The following is a 22,414-nucleotide window of genomic DNA, read 5'->3' as shown; positions in this document are numbered from 1 at the left end:
GCCGGCGGCGGCGGCGGCGGCGGCGGCAGCAGCAGCGGCAGCGGCGACAGCAGCGGCGACAACGGAGGCGGTGGCAGCGACGTCGTCAGTCAACTCAGGGATGACAACAGTGATAGTGACACAGAAACATTAACTGAAAAAGGAATTCGACCTGCATCAGAATATTTTAAAATGATTCATGACCTTAATGAACGCGCTCAAGCCAAGTACGAGAATGAAAAGGATAATATTCTGCGTGACAGTAATTATGCCATACGACTTACAGAGAGCATTCACTCGCGGACCATCCCGAGTTCCTCAGTGATCAAGAATCTAATGATGTCACCAGATGTTCCTGACGACACCAAACGCCAGGTTGGTGTGGCTCTTTACGTAGTACAGTCACTTATTGACGCATTGTGTAAGTGGGACGAGGACAACAATGGGACCACCAGTCCCAGGGAGGAACAACACCAAGACGATGGCTGCTGTTGACACGAGGACCATTAGGTTTCTCAGTTGGAACATTCGTAGCATCAACAAAAGACTGAATGACCTAATTGCATATGTTACCTGTAACAACATAGATATAATTGCTTTACAGGAGCCCTACACGTCCAATATGATAAACAAAACCCCACCAAAGATCAGAGGGTATGCATCCTATAATAACAGTAACGCCACAGGCCTATTAACTTACGTCAGAAGTGATTTACCGCACATTCTTGTGAGCACGTCACACAATGTACACACACAGTACCATCACTTTCATGTACAAACTACAGCAGGCCACTTTTCATTCCTCAACGTATATGCCAGAAGCCAGAAACTCAATGTAACATTGTTCCCAGATCTAGACAATCATGGGACAATATACATGGGAGATTTTAATGCTAGACATATTACGCTGGGAGACAGTACTAACAACGATAATGGATGCAAATTTATCAAATATGTTTATGACAACAGATTAACCGTGTATACTACGGATACCCAAACTCATTTATTGGGAGGCAGACTTGATTATGTAATGGGTAGAAACCTTGTGCAAGATAGGATGGAATGTTCGTTGGTAAATCACTTAGTTAGTGATCACTATGCAGTTTCTGCTTCCTATGAGGTACAGTGTGATGTACCTAATAGGCATCAGAGACGGAAAATGAATATTCCATATGGCTTGCATGACCACTTTATTAATTGTATATCAAAATGGTATCAAGATTACACAATAACGAATGTACAAGCCTTCTCCAGAGATCTCGTTGATACGATTACTACCTACTACGACACATGGGTGTGTTGGGGAACAGGTCGTAAGCCTAGCAGAAGTGGGCAACACCTGCCACCACCCAAGTGGGTCCTTGACCCCGTATTTGTTAAAGAACATGAACGAGTAAAGCAACTTGGAGATACGTACAAACGAACCAAAGCACAAGGTGACCTGCATGCATTTCTAGTTGCAAATAGAGAGGTGAGAGACATGAGCAACGTCATACGTAATAAACATTGGGAAGAGTTCCTACAAAGTATAAATGAGCAAACAACACTTGTTGAAGTTTGGGAAAAGATACGGAAAATCTCTAGAAGCAGCCCAACCAAACCGCTGCACCACAGCCCACTAGAACAAGCAAACATCCTCCTTGATCAATGGGCAATAACATCAAGCTACACCTCACTCCCAATTAACATACAGCACAAACTTGATGACACACGCCCCAACAGACAACGAACCATCAATCTTGCCTGTACAGCTATCGACGTGTCGGACCTTAATGATGTAACTGAATGGGAATTAAATCATGCACTAAAGATGGGAAAATCAACTGCTCCTGGAGAGGATGGTATTACTTACAGTCTACTGAGATTAGTCTCACACGTACCAGGTAATCCACTATTAGTGTTGTACAGAATGAGTTTACGTGAAGGAGTATTACCTGATGCTTGGACAAAGAGTGTCATTGTTCCTATCCCCAAACCACACTCAGATAATTATAGACCCATATCTTTAACATCGTGTGTTTGTAAAGTGCTTGAACGTATTGTTCTTAACCGACTCATGTATCGTATACAGGGGCACCTGTCACCCCAACTGTTTGGATTTATGCCTGGGCTCAGTACACAACACTGTTTTGCTGAGTACTTCGCACATATTGAAGCTTCCCCCCAAACAGTCTTCATCGACCTAGCAGCAGCTTTTGATACAGCAAACAGAGGAATCATACTGGAACAGCTTGCCGAGCTGGGAATACAAGGAAAATTACTGAAATGGATAAAGGGCTATTTGTCTAATCGAACAGCATATGTTTTGTTTAATGGTGTTAAAAGCACAGAGAGCAAACACTTTGAACTGGGAACTCCACAAGGAGGGGTCCTCAGTCCCTTATTGTTCAACGTTCTGATGCATAAACTTATTAAAGATCTTCCAACTAATAATGAAGACACTGTCATTTGTTATGCTGATGATATATGTTTACAGGCTGCCACCGAGCCTAGAATGCAAGTTCTGCTCGACGCTTTTGCTACTAGAGCTGAGGAATGTGGCCTCCTTATCTCTGTACAGAAAACTCGTGCCCTCATTCCATGTGGTATTCCACCACCCAATTATCATATAGATGGGCGAGCACTTGAGAACTGCGAGTCTTACAGATACCTTGGTGTCCCCATTAACGACCCTGGGTACCTTTCTTCTCTCAAGAGGAGACTTTGGGAGAGATTAAAGCCCTTGCGGGTCCTTGTTGGTGTCAATCATGGGCTTAACGTGAGACTTGCTAGAATGTTTTATGTATCATTTATACGCTCTGTGATTGACTACAATGCTCTACATCTCACACTGTATACTGACAAAGAGCTGAAATCTCTTGAAACCTTGCAAAATGAAGCTATGCGTCTCATCCTTGGGGCTCCAAAGTCCACGAGAATAGTTAACATGAGAGCAGAGTTAAAATTACCTACCATAAGTGAGAGAATCTTGTCTATTAGCACAGTTTTCGGCGTGAAGGCATTGAGTAGATCTAGACAACACATGAAGTTTCAAGCTAAACTTTCTAATATGCTACACTCACCTGAGGTCTATAGAAGAAGAACGAAATCTGATTATGTATATTGGTTCTACAAGGTAGCCAACTCCATCAAAATATTAAATATGTACCCAACTCGACTAATGATTAATCAGCCAATTACTCCATGGGATAACTGGGATCTATCAGTTGATTTTGTAAATGCGCCCAAGAAAGATAGTGTGCACACTACATTATTAAAACAGTTAACACTGAAAAGCATCACTGAAAGTACTCAGAGTATGGGTAACGATGTTTATCAGTGCTATACCGACGGCTCTGTAGAAGAAGGTGGACGATGTACCGGATGTGCATGTAACATATTTGAACAATCTTCTCTCGTACATACAGCAATGAAGCGCGTCAATGACTGGGCAAGTACAACTCAAACCGAACTTGCAGGCATATACCTTGCCACTGAATTTTTAAAAGACAAAGGCAGTGGACTTATATACTGTGACTCGCAGAGTGCACTCCTGGCATTGAACGCACATAGTAGTGACACCCAGAAAATAGTCAGTGATATTCGAATGAATGTTTTAGCTGCCAAAGAAAACAGATTTGAGATTAAATTCCTATGGATACCATCACATGTTGGCATCTCAAGGCATGACACTGTTGATATGCTTGCTAAGTCAGCTTGCAGAAAACCAGTGGTAGAAATTGATATGGGTGTTTCATTAGCAGTGACAAAGAGAATACTTAAACAAATATCTAATGAAAATCTCACCGACCTAACAAATTCTCAAAGACCTGAAAGTTGTAGCATTAAATATTATGATAGATATCGTGAGGAGACATTCACATATGGGACTAATAGAACAAGAACCCGGCAATGTGATGTTATAGTGGCCAGAATACGCCTGGGATATAGACGTATCTGGCAGCTTTCTCAAAACCCAAATGTCGAGTACACAATGTGTCAACTTTGTGAAAGAGAAAACATGCACTCTCTTGAACATTATATTGTAGAATGTCCCATACTGACTGACTTTCGCCCTCCTGGGCTAAGGTATGCTGAACTCTGTAGTTACTATATGAGTACTGGAACACTTGATGATATATTGGACTTGTATCCAAAATTGACCATGTAATGTATCAATCATACAATGTATGTATGTGATGTAACTATATAACCTGAGCTTGTAAAAGCACCTTCATCACCTTCAGTGATTAAGTGCTTAATTGCACACTAGTTTCTTTATCAGCTACCTCACCCTGTCAGGGTAAATGAGACAAATGTATGTGAATGCATGTATGTGTGTATATATGTATGTGTATGTGTGTGTGTGTGTATGTATATGTATGGGTATAAAGCAAATATGGAAGCTGATCAGAATTACATTTCACCTTTGTGAATGTACATTAATGACACTATGTAAAAGACACATCTAATACTTTATGTAGGGCGTACGTAAATCTGTGTATCTTTGTATTTACGTATGTAGGTTAGCTTAGCATTTTAAAAGCACCGAATCACCTTCTGTGGTTGAGTGTTCAATAAACCCTTGAACTGTATGTTTAACACTTCTCTAACCCTGTCCATGGAGGACAGAAGAAAATGTATATATGCTGGTTAGCATTGTAAATGTGTGGCCACGTCTGTGGTAGAAAATAATAAAAAAAAAAAAAAAAAAAAAAAAAAAAAAAAAAAAATCCCACAGTCAAGCAGGAAAGAAGTGAGGTGTGCCTCAGTGGTTATGACATAAGTTTTTCCAGTGTCAGAAATTAATAACTGCAAAACTTTAATAACATAAGGGACCAAGATTACTAAACAATCAAAGACCAATTTAATACTTTATTTAAATTAAATAAACTTAACACATATATTGAAATCAACTGAACATATACCCTACTCTATTTCCCTTAAGAGGCAAAGTGGATATCTACTGAGGACATGAATACTCAAGTGCACAATACCTTAAACCGCACTATGGCCAAGATGTCGATGGCTGCCCTCAGCCCCTTTGATGTGGGCCCGAGTCCCTATTCCCCATACACTCCCAGAACACTGCTGAAATTTTGTTTCACCAGCTTACCGGTGGAAAGGATTGCTCCTCCCACCATCTAGTACAGCCCCCAGGGCTCCACCCATTATTTGGCTATGACCAACCATTTAAAACTAGGCCTGAGGTCTGGCTCTCCAGGGCCAATAAGGACTTGGCACTTATCTACCGCCAATCACCTACCATGATCAGCAGTGGAAGGATACATGAAATTTTTGAAGGTTGAGTCAGCTCTCTCCAGCTATCGAAGGGGACACAGGCGCCTCTATTGTAGACTACCCGAGCCTAGTGTACCTCCGAGCAATGTTTACAAAACTGATAAATTATGTTCAACTCTGTCTCCTCCAAGATAAAAAAGTAGGGACATTTGACTCCCCTGGTATGGGGAAGGAACCGGTCAGAGGGAATTGAGAGGTGGATGGAGAGGGAATGGAGTGGGGGGGCTTAGGCACCGAGAGGGCCAGCTAGCAAGACCCCCCTCAGGTCAGCCTCTTGACCCTTGACAATTAGGCCATAAAAGGGGGTAGGGAAGAGAGGGGAGACGAATGACGGGCAAGGGGAGGGGAGAAGGGAGATCCATGATCTGAGCACCAGATCATTACATCATGTCCCCATTCTACTTCCCTGATGTAGATTCAATACTAACAGTCCAATCCCCCTGAAATATAGCACACCTCTATTTCGTATGTAGTAAAATAAATCCAAACTTTACCAAACTATAGCTTCTGTCCCCCACCTTAACCCCCTCTCGTATCTTTTTTAATACCTGAATAATTTCCCTAAAATTTTAAACAGTCATATTTTAAACGTAGTACAATAACTCTAAACAATTACCGACCTCTAACTCATGTGTTCCCGTCTTAGTCCCCTGTCGTAGATTCAATACTAACAGTTCAATCCCCCTGAAATTTAAGACCACTATATTTTATACATAGTAAAATAGATTAAAGCAATTTACCGAACTCTAGCTCCTGTCCCCGCCTGAACCCCTCTCTCGTATCTTCGTTAATACCTGAACAATTTCCATAAAATTTTAAAAAGTCATATTTCAAACGTAGTAAAATATAATAATGGAGCTGCTGTGCTCCAGCTCTTGTCCCCCAACTTAACCCCCTCTCATATATCTTCGTTAATACCTGAACAATTTTCCCGAAATTTAAAGCAGACAAGCTTCTAACTGACAAGTAAAGAAAAATAGAGTTACCGAATTCTAGTTCTTGTTCCCTGCCTTAGTTCGCTCCTGTAAATTCACTTCTATCCCACCAAACACACACCGAAACTACGACGTTGCTACAACGTTCGAACAAATTTTAACACCTCCTAACCAGTTATAACAACCAATATAGCACGTTGTAACAACGTTCTAATGCGTCATAAAAACGCTAAGCCAAGATATAACAACTTTATTACAAGTTTTAACAAACTGAAAATAGAGACAGTTACGGTTTGTGTTTACAGGGATCAGACCAAATCCCCTGAGATTTAAAAACTTAATACATTTCAGACTCTGTAAAATAAATAAATCCCGACATTAACCGAGCTTCAATACCCATCCGCCGCCTTAGTTCGTCAAACCTAATTATTTCAGATCAAGACGCTCTCCAGTCTGTCACCTTTATCAAAAGTGTACATATCCTCTCCTTCAATATGCTTGTTCACATGGTAATAAAAATCACACAGTCAGATCGCACCTTACCTTCCCCACACCCTTTACCTCCCCCTTACCTTCCCATCCCTTACCTCCCCCCCTTACCACCCCAACACCCTTTCGCCCTTCATCTCGCCCTCTCCCCCCTTCATCTCACACTCACTCCCCCCTGTACTCACCCTTCATCTCGCCCTCTCCCCCCTTCATCTCACACTCACTCCCCCGTACTCCCCCTTCATCTCGCCCTCACCCCCTACTCCCCCTTCATCTCACACTCACTCCCCCTACTCCCCCTTCATCTCGCCCTCACCCCCTACTCCCCCTTCATCTCACACTCACTCCCCCTACTCCCCCTTCATCTCACACTCACTCCCCCAACTCCCCCTTCATCTCGCCCTCACCCCCCCAACTCCCCCTTCATCTCGCCCTCATCCCCCCAACTCCCCCTTCATCTCACACTCACCCCCCCAACTCCCCCTTCATCTCGCCCTCACCCCCCCAACTCCCCCTTCATCTCACACTCACTCCCCCTACCCCCCCTTCATCTCGCCCTCACCCCCTACTCCCCCTTCATCTCGCCCTCACCCCCCCCCCCAACTCCCCCTTCATCTCGCCCTCACCCCCCCAACTCCCCCTTCATCTCGCCCTCATCCCCCCAACTCCCCCTTCATCTCACACTCACCCCCCCAACTCCCCCTTCATCTCGCCCTCACCCCCCCAACTCCCCCTTCATCTCACACTCACCCCCCCCTACTCCCCCTTCATCTCGCCCTCACCCCCTACTCTCCCTTCATCTCGCCCTCATCCCCTACTCCCCCTTCATCTCGCCCTCACCCCCCCCAACTCCCCCTTCATCTCGCCCTCACCCCCCCAACTCTCCCTTCATCTTGCCCTCACCCCCCAACTCCCCCTTCATCTCACACTCACCCCCCCAACTCCCCCTTCATCTCGCCCTCACCCCCCCAACTCCCCCTTCATCTCACACTCACCCCCCCTACTCCCCCTTCATCTCGCCCTCACCCCCTACTCCCCCTTCATCTCGCCCTCATCCCCTACTCCCCCTTCATCTCGCCCTCACCCCCCCCCAACTCCCCCTTCATCTCGCTCTCACCCCCCCAACTCCCCCTTCATCTTGCCCTCACCCCCCAACTCCCCCTTCATCTCGCCCTCACCCCCCCTACTCCCCCTTCATCTCGCCCTCACCCCCCCAACTCCCCCTTCATCTCGCCCTCACCCCCCCAACTCCCCCTTCATCTCGCCCTCACCCCCCCAACTCCCCCTTCATCTCGCCCTCACCCCCCCAACTCCCCCTTCATCTCGCCCTCACCCCCCCAACTCCCCCTTCATCTCGCCCTCATCCCCTACTCCCCCTTCATCTCGCCCTCACCCCCCCCCAACTCCCCCTTCATCTCGCCCTCGCCCCCCCAACTCCCCCTTCATCTTGCCCTCACCCCCCAACTCCCCCTTCATCTCACACTCACCCCCCCAACTCCCCCTTCATCTCGCCCTCACCCCCCCAACTCCCCCTTCATCTCACACTCACCCCCCCTACTCCCCCTTCATCTCGCCCTCACCCCCTACTCCCCCTTCATCTCGCCCTCATCCCCTACTCCCCCTTCATCTCGCCCTCACCCCCCCCCCAACTCCCCCTTCATCTCGCCCTCACCCCCCCAACTCCCCCTTCATCTTGCCCTCACCCCCCAACTCCCCCTTCATCTCGCCCTCACCCCCCCCCCCTACTCCCCCTTCATCTCGCCCTCACCCCCCCAACTCCCCCTTCATCTCGCCCTCACCCCCCCAACTCCCCCTTCATCTCGCCCTCACCCCCCCAACTCCCCCTTCATCTCGCCCTCACCCCCCCAACTCCCCCTTCATCTCGCCCTCACCCCCCCCAACTCCCCCTTCATCTCGCCCTCACCCCCCCCCCCCTACTCCCCCTTCATCTCGCCCTCACCCCCTACTCCCCCTTCATCTCGCCCTCACCCCCCCAACTCCCCCTTCATCTCGCCCTCACCCCCCCCTACTCCCCCTTCACCCCCCCAACTCCCACTTCATCTCGTCCATTCCCCAACTTATCCAACCCTTCAATAGTTCTAGTGTACTTGTATATTATCTCCATATTCACTGTGTTCTTGGCATTCTCTTCCATGTTTTCTGTGTTCATTCCATGTTCTGCAAATGTTCATCGCATGTTCTCTGTACAACTTTTATACTCAGTATTCATGTTTTATGCACGCTCAGTTCATATTTGTCACCTCTCTTCCATGTTTACTGTGTTCTTTATCATGTTTTCATGTGCATCTCATATTCTCTGTACAACTTTTTATACTCATTATTCATGTTCCCCACAAGTTCACTGTGTTCTTTGCATTCTCTGCCATATTTTTTCTTTGTTATATTCTCCATGTTCTTTGTCATATTCACTATGTTTGTAGCATATTCTTCAAGTTCATTCTTCACAATCTCTGTTCTTTGTCATGTTTTCATGTTTTTTGCAAGTTCATTTTCCCCCACATGTTCACTGTGTTCATCAGCTTTTCTTACATGTTTTCTGCATTCTTTGTCATGTTCTCATAATGTTCTCAGCATGTTCTTCACAAGTTCATCACCTTCTTTTACATGTTCACTGTGTTCTGTAACAGTAATGAAGGTTTGATATGGAAAGCTGAACTAGTTACATTTGGGAGTGTTATTTATTGCCTGAAGATGTCTTTGAGAACAACATTGATGTCCTAGATAACAACTTTGATGAACGAAGGAGAGTTAGAGAACAACATTGATGAACGAACGTGAGTTAGAGAATAGCTTTTATGCACGAAATTGACTAACAGAATGAAATTGATGAGTGAGATTAACTTTTGATGACTATGAGAATAACTTTTGAGGACATGAGTAGTATTTTTGACGTCTTTTCGTGTGTTATTGATGTCTCTGGGTGTGACCTTGATGTCTCGAAGAGTGTCTTTGATTGAGTCATTGATGACTCGAAAAGTGTCAATGACTATTCTTCTTACTCCATGAAATATACTGTTAGTTACGAAAGTGCTGAAAGAAGTTACATTTAACTATTTTCAGATGAGGGGAAAAATAATTTTTAGTCAAGAAAGTATTGAAAAAAGTTAAGCTTGACTATTTTTAGTTAATTGGCGAATATTTTAGCTAAAAAACGACAAGAAAACATGATGAATGTGTCTATTTTCAGTAGAGAGAAGTGTTATTTAGTTAGGAAATGCCGAACAATCCCCAGGAAGTTAAAAGTTTTTAGTTGAATGACGATGGATAAAGTTAGTTATGAACAGTGTTGGAACGTTTCCTTTGACTATTTTTAGCTAAGAGAAAAAAGGTTATTTTAGTTAAGAACAGTGTTGAACGAGGTTAATCCTGACTATTTTTAATTGATTGGCGAATGATTTCAGTTAAGGAACGTTAAGAAAAGAATGTCTTGGTACATTTAATTTTAAAGAACATGTAAGAGAATACGGTGAACACAGTGAACATATGGGGAACATGACACAGTTCACACACACATGAATGTGTGAGAGGTTCTTCACACGTGTTTCACCATATATGGATGTCCATAGATGAATACTGTGTAGCATTCATATATACACACTCCGATGCTTCCACACATGTTCTGTTTAAGGCTCTTTATTTTATTATTATTATTTATCGAGTTGTTCATATATACACATATATACCTACATATTCTCACACATACACATACATACACACTTACATACATATACATATATATATATATATATATATATATATATATATATATATATATATATATATATATATATATATATATACATATATATATATATATATATATATATATATATATATATATATATATATATATATATATATATATATATATATTGGTGTATACTGGCAGCAGGTTTTCTTTCAAACATGTTTCATTGAATATGACCGCATATTCTGTATTTATTATTTTCTGGTTTAGGGCTTCTATCCCTCTAACTATTTTCTTAGCATCAGGGCTTAATTGAAATAGGAGTTCTCCAAAACTCATTTTCGTACTTTTAAGGTGAAGAAAAGAAGTGATTTACTATAGAGTGTATTACACTTATTTGTATAATTTGCACGACGTTTCGAACCTCCATGGTTCATTCTCAAGTGAACAGATCTTACAATACTAGTTGATTTTATACCCGCATTAGGTCAGGTGAAACTCTACCCACCATGAGAGTAAGGACAAGACAAGAACATATCGATGCCAACACAGAAGACAATGTCCAACATAACAGGCCAATTACACTGGATTAATCTTTGTGTTTAGATAGGAGATGCCTCGTATGGGCCAATAAGCCTTCTGCAGCCCCTATGTTTATCCCTTATGTATCCCCCCATGTTTTCACCTTCATTGTATTATCACCTGACCTAATGCGGGTATAAAATCAACTAGTATTGTAAGATCTGTTCACTTGAGAATGAACCATGGAGGTTCGAAACGTCGTGCAAATTATACAAATAAGTGTAATACACTCTATAGTAAATCACTTCTTTTCTTCACCTTAAAAGTACGAAAATGAGTTTTGGAGAACTCCTATTTCAATTAAGCCCTGATGCTAAGAAAATAGTTAGAGGGATAGAAGCCCTAAACTAGAAAATAATAAATACAGAATATGCGGTCATATTCAATGAAACATATATATATATATATATATATTAGTATATTTTGGTAGCAGTCTTTCCTGTAGACATATATTATTAAATATGACCGAAAAAGTAAGATTAATAATTCTAACACGAATTTTCTCAATCTTTCGTACATTACGCTTCACTGTTGGAGGTAAATCAAAAATCACTTCTCCAAAATTCATTTTTATTTCTAGTCTGACGCGACACGGGCGCGTTTCGTAAAACTTATTACATTTTCAAAGACTTCACAAATACACAACTGATTAGAACTAACGTATCTCTGCTATTATATCTACATTTGAGTGAGGTGGGAGGGATGATGTGGCATATAATGATGTGGCATTAGGGGATATTAATAGGGTATTAAAAGTATCAACACAAGACAGAACAGAAACAATGGGTATTGAATAGAAGTGTTTGTAGAAAGCCTATTGGTCCATATTTCTTGATGCTTCTATATTGGAGCGGAGTCTTGAGGTGGGTAGAATATAGTTGTGCAATAATTGGCTGTTGATTGCTGGTGTTGACTTCTTGATGTGTAGTGCCTCGCAAACGTCAAGCCGCCTGCTATCGCTGTATCTATCGATGATTTCTGTGTTGTTTACTAGGATTTCTCTGGCGATGGTTTGGTTATGGGAAGAGATTATATGTTCCTTAATGGAGCCCTGTTGCTTATGCATCGTTAAACGCCTAGAAAGAGATGTTGTTGTCTTGCCTATATACTGGGTTTTTTGGAGCTTACAGTCCCCAAGTGGGCATTTGAAGGCATAGACGACGTTAGTCTCTTTTAAAGCGTTCTGTTTTGTGTCTGGAGAGTTTCTCATGAGTAGGCTGGCCGTTTTTCTGGTTTTATAGTAAATCGTCAGTTGTATCCTCTGATTTTTGTCTGTAGGGAAAACGTTTCTATTAACAATATCTTTCAGGACCCTTTCCTCCGTTTTATGAGCTGTGGAAAAGAAGTTCCTGTAAAATAGTCTAATAGGGGGTATAGGTGTTGTGTTAGTTGTCTCTTCAGAGGTTGCATGGCTTTTCACTTTCCTTCTTATGATGTCTTCGATGAAACCATTGGAGAAGCCGTTATTGACTAGAACCTGCCTTACCCTACAGAGTTCTTCGTCGACTTGCTTCCATTCTGAGCTGTGGCTGAGAGCACGGTCGACGTATGCGTTAACAACACTCCTCTTGTACCTGTCAGGGCAGTCGCTGTTGGCATTTAGGCACATTCCTATGTTTGTTTCCTTAGTGTAGACTGCAGTGTGGAAACCTCCGCCCTTTTCCATGACTGTTACATCTAGAAAAGGCAGCTTCCCATCCTTTTCCGTCTCGTAAGTGAAACGCAGCACGGAACTCTGCTCAAATGCCTCCTTCAGCTCCTGCAGATGTCTGACATCAGGTACCTGTGTAAAAATGTCGTCAACATACCTGCAGTATATGGCCGGTTTCAAGTTCATGTCGACTAAGACTTTTTGCTCGATGGTACCCATGTAGAAGTTTGCAAACAGGACACCTAGGGGAGAACCCATGGCGACCCCATCTACTTGCTTATACATGTGCCCATCCGGGCTCAAGAAGGGTGCCTCTTTAGTACAAGCTTGGAGTAGTTTCCTCAGAAATTTTCCTTCTTTTCCACAGCTCATAAAACGGAGGAAAGGGTCCTGAAAGATATTGTTAATAGAAACGTTTTCCCTACAGACAAAAATCAGAGGATACAACTGACGATTTACTATAAAACCAGAAAAACGGCCAGCCTACTCATGAGAAACTCTCCAGACACAAAACAGAACGCTTTAAAAGAGACTAACGTCGTCTATGCCTTCAAATGCCCACTTGGGGACTGTAAGCTCAAAAAAACCCAGTATATAGGCAAGACAACAACATCTCTTTCTAGGCGTTTAACGATGCATAAGCAACAGGGCTCCATTAAGGAACATATAATCTCTTCCCATAACCAAACCATCGCCAGAGAAATCCTAGTAAACAACACAGAAATCATCGATAGATACAGCGATAGCAGGCGGCTTGACGTTTGCAAGGCACTACACATCAAGAAGTCAACACCAGCAATCAACAGCCAATTATTGCACAACTATATTCTACCCACCTCAAGACTCCGCTCCAATATAGAAGCATCAAGAAATATGGACCAATAGGCTTTCTACAAACACTTCTATTCAATACCCATTGTTTCTGTTCTGTCTTGTGTTGATACTTTTAATACCCTATTAATATCCCCTAATGCCACATCATTATATGCCACATCATCCCTCCCACCTCACTCAAATGTAGATATAATAGCAGAGATACGTTAGTTCTAATCAGTTGTGTATTTGTGAAGTCTTTGAAAATGTAATAAGTTTTACGAAACGCGCCCGTGTCGCGTCAGACTAGAAATAAAAATGAATTTTGGAGAAGTGATTTTTGATTTACCTCCAACAGTGAAGCGTAATGTACGAAAGATTGAGAAAATTCGTGTTAGAATTATTAATCTTACTTTTTCGGTCATATTTAATAATATATATATATATATATATATATATATATATATATATATATATATATATATATATATATATATATATATATATATATATATATATATATATATATATATATATATGTTATTAAATATGACCGAAAAAGTAAGATTAATAATTCTAACACGAATTTTCTCAATCTTTCGTACATTTCTTTTCACTGTTGGTGGTAATTCAAAAATCAATTCTCCAAAATTCATTTTTATTTCTAGGCTGACGCGCCACTTGAGCGCGTTTCGTAAAACTTATTACATTTTCAAAGACTTTAGTTAACACATACACAACTGAATAGAACTTACACATCTCCGATTTTGTTTATATCTACATTTGAGTGAGGTGGATGGGGTGAGGTGGTATTTTAATAAGGTATTAATTTCATCAACACAAGCCAGAACATGAAACAATGTGTATTGAATAGAAGTGATTGTAGAAAGCCTATTGGTCCATATCTCTTGATGCTTCTATATTGGAGCGGAGTCTTGAGGTGGGTAGAATATAGTTGTGCAATAATTGGCTGTTGATTGCTGGTGTTGACTTCTTGATGTGTAATGCCTCGCAAACGTCAAGCCGCCTGCTATCGCTGTATCTATCGATGATTTCTGTGTTGTTTACTAGGATTTCTCTGGCGATGGTTTGGTTGTGGGAAGAGATTATATGTTCCTTAATGGAACCCTGTTGCTTATGCATCGTTAAACGCCTAGAAAGAGATGTTGTTGTCTTGCCTATATACTGGGTTTTTTGGAGCTTACAGTCCTTAAGAGGGCATTTGAAGGCATAGACGACGTTAGTCTCTTTTTTAAAGCGTTCTGTTTTGTGTCTGGAGAGTTTCTCATGAGTAGGCTGGCCGTTTTTCTGGTTTTATAGTAAATCGTCAGTTGTATCCTCTGATTTTTGTCTGTAGGGATAACGTTTCTATTAACAATATCTTTCAGGACCCTTTCCTCCGTTTTATGAGCTGTGGAAAAGAAGTTCCTGTAAAATAGTCTAATAGGGGGTATAGGTGTTGTGTTGGTTGTCTCTTCAGAGGTTGCATGGCGTTTCACTTTCCTTCTTATGATGTCTTCGACGAAACCATTGGAGAAGCCGTTGTTGACTAGGACCTGCCTTACCCTACAAAGTTCTTCGTCGACTTGCTTCCATTCTGAGCTGTGGCTGAGAGCACAGTCGACATATGCGTTAACAACACTCCTCTTGTACCTATCTGGGCAGTCGCTTTTGGCATTTAGGCACATTCCTATGTTCGTTTCCTTAGTGTAGACTGCAGTGTGGAAACCTCCGCTCTTTTCCATGACTGTTACATCTAGAAAGGGCAGCTTCCCATCCTTTTCCATCTCGTAAGTGAAACGCAGCACGGAACTCCGCTCAAATGCCTCCTTCAACTCCTGCAGATGTCTGACATCAGTTACCTGTGTAAAAATGTCGTCAACATACCTGCAGTATATGGCCGGTTTCATGTTCATGTCGACTAAGACTTTTTGCTCGATGGTACCCATGTAGAAGTTTGCAAACAGGACACTTTGGGGAGAACCCATGGCGACCCCATCTACTTGCTTATACATGTGCCCATCCGGGCTCAAGAAGGGTGCCTCTTTAGTACAAGCTTGGAGTAGTTTCCTTAGGATATTTTCTGGTATGTCAAGAGGAGTACAGGCTGGATCACGATACACTCTGTCGGCTATCATCCCAATTGTCTCGTCCACTGGTACGTTAGTGAACAGCGATTCTACGTCCAACGAGGCTCTTATTCCTGTGGCCCGTGTGCCCCGCAGTAAGTCAACAAATTCCTTTGGAGACTTCAGGCTGAAGGCGCAAGGGACATAAGGAGTCAGCAGGCCGTTGAGTCGCTTCGCTAGTCTGTACGTGGGTGTGGGTATCTGGCTAATGATTGGCCGAAGTGGGTTTCTAGGCTTGTGTGTCTTGACATTTCCATACGCATATCCAGGTTTATATTCCCCTAATATGGGGAATATAAACCATAGGGTTAAGGACTTGCCCGAAACGCTACGCGTACTAGTGGCTGTACAAGAATGTAACAACTCTTGTATATATCTCAAAAAAAAAAAAAAAAAAAAAAAAAAAAAAAAAAAAAAATCCTTTGGTAGTTACTTGCTTAGTGAGGAGGGGACAGTGTGTGTTGTAGAGGCTTAGGGTTTTGGAGAGAAAGATGTCGGTTAATGAATTTATATTCTGTGTTTTGTTGAGTTCAGATTCCCAGTTTATATTGTGAAGTACATTTATGAGGTTCCTTATTGCTGGTTTGCAGTTTATTTGTAACCGAGGTCAATGTTGTAGTCACTTCCTAGGATGATGTGTTTTTTGTTGTTTTAATTTCCCAAATTGTTATACTTTAGATAGCAAAGGGAGCTGTAATTTGTCGTGAAAATCAGTTTCTCAAGTTTCTTTCGTGTCTGAAATTGATGATTAGTAAGGAAGTGACCTGTTTCTCCCGACTTTCTCAAATATTCTTCCCTTACATCAACTCTCCTTTCTCCAATCATCGTTATTTATCCCTTCAACTTTCCCATCTTCCAATCAACGTTCCCTTCATGTGATCAACTTCCCTTTCCTGCCAGCATCGTGTACGTCTACGAGGGCCTCCTGCTGAGAGTGCTGGTGGCCGAGAACTACACGAGAGACGACGGCTGGTCGCCGCTCTACGTGGCCAGACGCCCCATCCAGCCCGGGTACGCGGTCTGGTACGCCCCAAAAGACGCGCCCTATACCCACATCATCGACCGCTGTCTCCTGGCCTTCCATGGGGTGAGTGTGTCGGGTATGGTACGCTCCCAGAGATGCGCCCTACACCCACATCATCGACTGCTGCCTCCTGGCCTTCCATGGGGTGAGTGTGTCGGGTATGGTACGCTCCCAAAGACGCGCCCTACACCCACATCATCAACCACTGCCTCCTGGCCTTCCATGGGGTGAGTGTGTCAGGTATGGTAAGCTCCCAGAGATGTGCCCTACACCATTATCATTGACCGCTGCTTCCTGACCTTCCATGGGGTGAGTGTGTCGGGTATGGTTCGGTCCTACAGACGTGCCCAACACCCACATCATCGACCACTGCCTCCTGGCCTTCCATGGGGTGAGTGTGTTGAGTATGGGAGGAACTGTGGTCAGGGAAGGTGCAGGAGACAAGCGAGGGAGAGATGGTAATGTTCGTAGCAACCATAGTTGTGTTTCGTGTCTAGTTACACGCACAGACATTGGTAATTGTACAAGAAGTGTCTCTTATTTAGTTTGTTCGAGGTGTTACCTAAATCAAAACAGCGACTAAAACTTCAGATCTTTCCCTTAATTAGCTAGCTAGCAGCAGATCTTAAGGCATCAACACTGGCTGCGTTGAGGGATACTAATATGTGAGAATATTTTGTGTGTAGGTATCATTTTGATCTCAAAAGCATTCACAAATATAATAATAAATATTAATTTGCAAGTGCTTATAAAGGAAGAAAGATGAGGTATGAGAGCCAGGAAACTTATACGTTCAATCATCGAGGAGATGATAGTGCAAAGTTCTCCCGAACCTTTACTGAACTTTGGAAGCTATTTTAGAACTTTTGTTAATGAAACTGTAGAGATCTTCTTTCCATTCACACCAATACAGCTTGTGAGGAGGAATAGTTTACCTCCAGTCTAAGCTTCAGGTGCCCACAAGTAGTTACCTATCAGTGATTGCGGGGAAGTGAGGTCTAGCTCTTCATGCCCCGCCTACCAGTCCAGTTGCGTTATAATTTAACTACTTTGACTTTCAAATTATTTGTCGAATTAGGCCTTAAAAGTGTGGATGGAGGTAGTTTCCACAACTTCCTCTTTTAGAGCAGTCCATTTGTTAAATAGATGATGGTTGCTTGGCGGGAACCACATGAGACTTTCATCAAACACAATTTATAATACAAGATCTTAGAAATCATAAATAAATAATGAAGGACTGAACCTTGGCTAAACACCATAGAATGATTAAAATCGTTTAATTTACACACATATATGTTAGGTAACAGCTTCTCCTCCATATCAACCTATCCTGGCTTTGCACCATGCAGAGGCCATTCAGACCGACAACCAGAGCATAACTCCAAAGTCTCCTGAGACTGATGGATGCCTACTACTATGTTACTGCACTTCCTAGCTTAATGATTTCCTAGAGGCAATGATCTGAAATTTATACACAAAGAACTGTACCAAACTCTTATAGCGATTCTACCTTAGAATATCTACAAGCTCCCAGCCCCTGTTCTGACCTCCTTGGGAGAGTCTACCTCCTCCACTTGTCGCTAAGACCACACAGCTCTTAATTTGTCCTGGGTCCAGGCAAGCTGACCCAGCCTGTTGTGCTAGCCTCACTTGATTGCCACCGTTCACTACCATAGCTAATTGATATTCACTTGACAACTTAAATTGACTGAATCTTTATTCTCAAATGATGTTAAATTACATAAGTACTTTGAACTAGGTTAATTATTAATACAATATTGAATTGTATCAGGGATTTCTCTAAATTAATGAATTAAACTCAGAGGGGGATGTGGCAATCTTGACTAATTAATCATACAAGCGCTAATCCTTGGGAGTGATCTTTTTTTGGTTAGAACTCAGGTCAGAGTTCCCTCTCACAGCTAAAACCTGAGTGCTTCTCACTCACTGCGTATCCCACATTTAACAAGACAGTTTTTTGGCATAATCTTTTTAATAGCAGATGTATATAACCTCCACTGTTAACAGATAAACTGTTACATTGGCTTTGGATGCTATACCATTATCGTATGACTTCTCTGCTGCTCACAGAATTCCAGTGTAATCATTCCTCTCTCTTGCTTATATGTTGTGATTTTCATCTGTTCTGTATTTTTTTCTTTTACTTCTCTTTTCTGCCTCTAAGCCTTGTCTATTAAACCAATAACAATTTTATCTATTGGCTCCTTTATCCCTTAACGGAGGAATAAATCTTTTTTCACCTTCTTTGCATTGATAACCATGCATGATGGACTTGTGAAGTCAATCACCATGCATGATGGACTTGTGAAGTCAATCACCATGCATGATGGACTTGTGAAGTCAATCACCATGCATGATGGACTTGTGAAGTCAATCACCATGCATGATGGATTTGTGAAGTCAATCACCAAGCATGATGGACTTGTGAAGTCAATCACCAAGCATGATGGACTTGTGAAGTCAATCACCATGTATGATGGACTTGTGAAGTCAATCACCATGTATGATGGACTTGTGAAGTCAATCACCAAGCATGATGGACTTGTGAAGTCAATCACCATGTATGATGGACTTGTGAAGTCAATCACCATGCATGATGGACTTGTGAAGTCAATCACCATGCATGATGGACTTGTGAAGTCAATCACCATGCATGATGGACTTGTGAAGTCAATCACCATGCATGATGGACTTGTGAAGTCAATCACCATGCATGATGGACTTGTGAAGTCAATCACCATGCATGATGGATTTGTGAAGTCAATCACCAAGCATGATGGACTTGTGAAGTCAATCACCATGTATGATGGACTTGTGAAGTCAATCACCATGCATGATGGACTTGTGAAGTCAATCACCATGCATGATGGACTTGTGAAGTCAATCACCATGCATGATGGACTTGTGCAGTCAATCACCATGCATGATGGACTTGTGAAGTCAATCACCGTGCATGATGGACTTGTGAAGTCAATCACCGTGCATGATGGACTTGTGAAGTCAATCACCGTGCATGATGGACTTGTGAAGTCAATCACCATGCATGATGGACTTGTGAAGTCAATCACCATGCATGATGGACTTGTGAAGTCAATCACCATACATGATAGACTTGTGAAATTAATCACCATGCATGATAGACTTGTGAAGTCAATCACCATGCATGATGGACTTGTGAAGTCAATCACCATGCATGATGGACTTGTGAAGTCAATCACCATGCATGATGGACTTGTGAAGTCAATCACCATACATGATAGACTTGTGAAATTAATCACCATGCATGATAGACTTGTGAAGTCAATCACCATGCATGATGGACTTGTGAAGTCAATCACCATGCATGATGGACTTGTGAAGTCAATCACCATGCATGATGGACTTGTGAAGTCAATCACCATACATGATAGACTTGTGAAATTAATCACCATGCATGATAGACTTGTGAAGTCAATCACCATGCATGATGGACTTGTGAAGTCAATCACCATGCATGATGGACTTGTGAAGTCAATCACCGTGCATGATGGACTTGTGAAGTCAATCACCATGCATGATGGACTTGTGAAGTCAATCACCATGCATGATAGACTTGTGAAATTAATCACCATGCATGATAGACTTGTGAAGTCAATCACCATGCATGATGGACTTGTGAAGTCAATCACCATGCATGATGGACTTGTGAAGTCAATCACCATGCATGATGGACTTGTGAAGTCAATCACCATGCATGATAGACTTATGAAGTCAATCACCATGCATGATGGACTTGTGAAGTCAATCACCATGCATGATGGACTTGTGAAGTCAATCACCATGCATGATGGACTTGTGAAGTCAATCACCATGCATGATAGACTTATGAAGTCAATCACCATGCATGATGGACTTGTGAAGTCAATCACCATGCATGATGGACTTGTGAAGTCAATCACCGTGCATGATGGACTTGTGAAGTCAATCACCGTGCATGATGGACTTGTGAAGTCAATCACCATGTATGATGGACTTGTGAAGTCAATCACCAAGCATGATGGACTTGTGAAGTCAATCACAATGCATGATGGACTTGTGAAGTCAATCACCATACATGATGGACTTGTGAAGTCAATCATCATGCATGATGGACTTGTGAAGTCAATCACCGTGCATGATGGACTTGTGAAGTCAATCACCGTGCATGATGGACTTGTGAAGTCAATCACCGTGCATGATGGACTTGTGAAGTCAATCACCGTGCATGATGGACTTGTGAAGTCAATCACCGTGCATGATGGACTTGTGAAGTCAATCACCATGCATGATGGACTTGTGAAGTCAATCACCATGCATGATGGACTTGTGAAGTCAATCACCATGCATGATGGACTTGTGAAGTCAATCACCATGCATGATGGACTTGTGAAGTCAATCACCATGCATGATGGACTTGTGAAGTCAATCACCATGCATGATGGACTTGTGAAGTCAATCACCATACATGATAGACTTGTGAAATTAATCACCATGCATGATAGACTTGTGAAGTCAATCACCATGCATGATGGACTTGTGAAGTCAATCACCATGCATGATGGACTTGTGAAGTCAATCACCGTGCATGATGGACTTGTGAAGTCAATCACCGTGCATGATGGACTTGTGAAGTCAATCACCATGCATGATGGACTTGTGAAGTCAATCACCATGCATGATGGACTTGTGAAGTCAATCACCATGCATAATGGACTTGTGAAGTCAATCACCATGCATGATGGACTTGTGAAGTCAATCACCATGCATGATGGACTTGTGAAGTCAATCACCATGCATGATGGACTTGTGAAGTCAATCACCATGCATGATGGACTTGTGAAGTCAATCACCATGCATGATGGACTTGTGAAGTCAATCACCATGCATGATGGACTTGTGAAGTCAATCACCATGCATGATGGACTTGTGAAGTCAATCACCATACATGATAGACTTGTGAAATTAATCACCATGCATGATAGACTTGTGAAGTCAATCACCATGCATGATGGACTTGTGAAGTCAATCACCATGCATGATGGACTTGTGAAGTCAATCACCGTGCATGATGGACTTGTGAAGTCAATCACCATGCATGATGGACTTGTGAAGTCAATCACCATGCATGATGGACTTGTGACGTCAATCACCATGCATGATGAACTTGTGAAGTCAATCACCATGCATGATGGACTTGTGAAGTCAATCACCATGCATGATGGGCTTGTGAAGTCAATCACCATGCATGATAGACTTATGAAGTCAATCACCATGCATGATGGACTTGTGAAGTCAATCACCATGCATGATAGACTTGTGAAGTCCATCACCATACATGATAGACTTGTGAAATCAATCACCATGCATGATGGACTTGTTAAGTTAACAAGAGAGGGCGTCCTGCTCGCTCTGTTGTTTACATACTCTCTGGTGTATGAAACGCAGCGCATACAAACGGATGATGCCGTTTGCTATGAACATGACAGCATTGATTACCTTAGGTTTCGATACGGTATCATAGGTTCGGATGTGACATCATGGATTAGGGTAGGTTATTATAGGTTAGGATAGGTTTTATGGGTTAGTTTAGGTTAAATGTGGATAAGTTTACCAAATTATAGTTTAGGATTGGATAAATCTGGGCAGGATAGGGTTCTGTTAAGATGGATTAGGTTACCATCAGGTTGGACAGAGTAAGTTAGGCATAGATAAGATATCACAGGTTGGATGAGTTAATATAGATTATGATGGGCTAAATTCAATTGGGATGGGTAAAATTGAGCT

The 22,414-nt window shown here is 42.3% G+C and overlaps 2 protein-coding genes across 2 annotated transcripts in view; one reads left to right on the top strand and one right to left on the bottom strand.

The window, feature by feature from the left end:
* LOC123772729 (uncharacterized) overlaps positions 1-18,664 on the top strand; it is a 50,049-nt gene extending 31,385 nt beyond the window's left edge. Inside the window, exons 6-7 of the mRNA XM_069303678.1 lie at positions 16,468-16,654; positions 18,620-18,664. Of these exons, the coding sequence (XP_069159779.1) occupies positions 16,468-16,654; positions 18,620-18,664 (232 nt within the window). The remainder of the gene's footprint in view (positions 1-16,467; positions 16,655-18,619) is intronic.
* A 161-nt stretch (positions 18,665-18,825) lies between these two features.
* LOC138351664 (mucin-19-like) lies at positions 18,826-21,933 on the bottom strand. The gene has a single exon (XM_069303677.1). The coding sequence runs from the start codon at positions 21,931-21,933 to the stop codon at positions 18,826-18,828; it is 3,108 nt and encodes a 1,035-aa protein (XP_069159778.1).
* Positions 21,934-22,414: the final 481 nt, after the last annotated feature.

This window comes from Procambarus clarkii, chromosome 50 (assembly GCF_040958095.1).
Source record: "Procambarus clarkii isolate CNS0578487 chromosome 50, FALCON_Pclarkii_2.0, whole genome shotgun sequence".
Lineage (NCBI taxonomy): Eukaryota > Metazoa > Arthropoda > Malacostraca > Decapoda > Cambaridae > Procambarus > Procambarus clarkii.
This window is presented reverse-complemented; position numbering and strand designations above follow the sequence as displayed.

What these genes read in the sequence shown, in the direction of transcription:
- LOC138351664 (XM_069303677.1), bottom strand. Translation starts at nt 21,933, where the DNA reads ATGGTGATTGACTTCACAAGTCCATCATGCATGGTGATTGACTTCATA.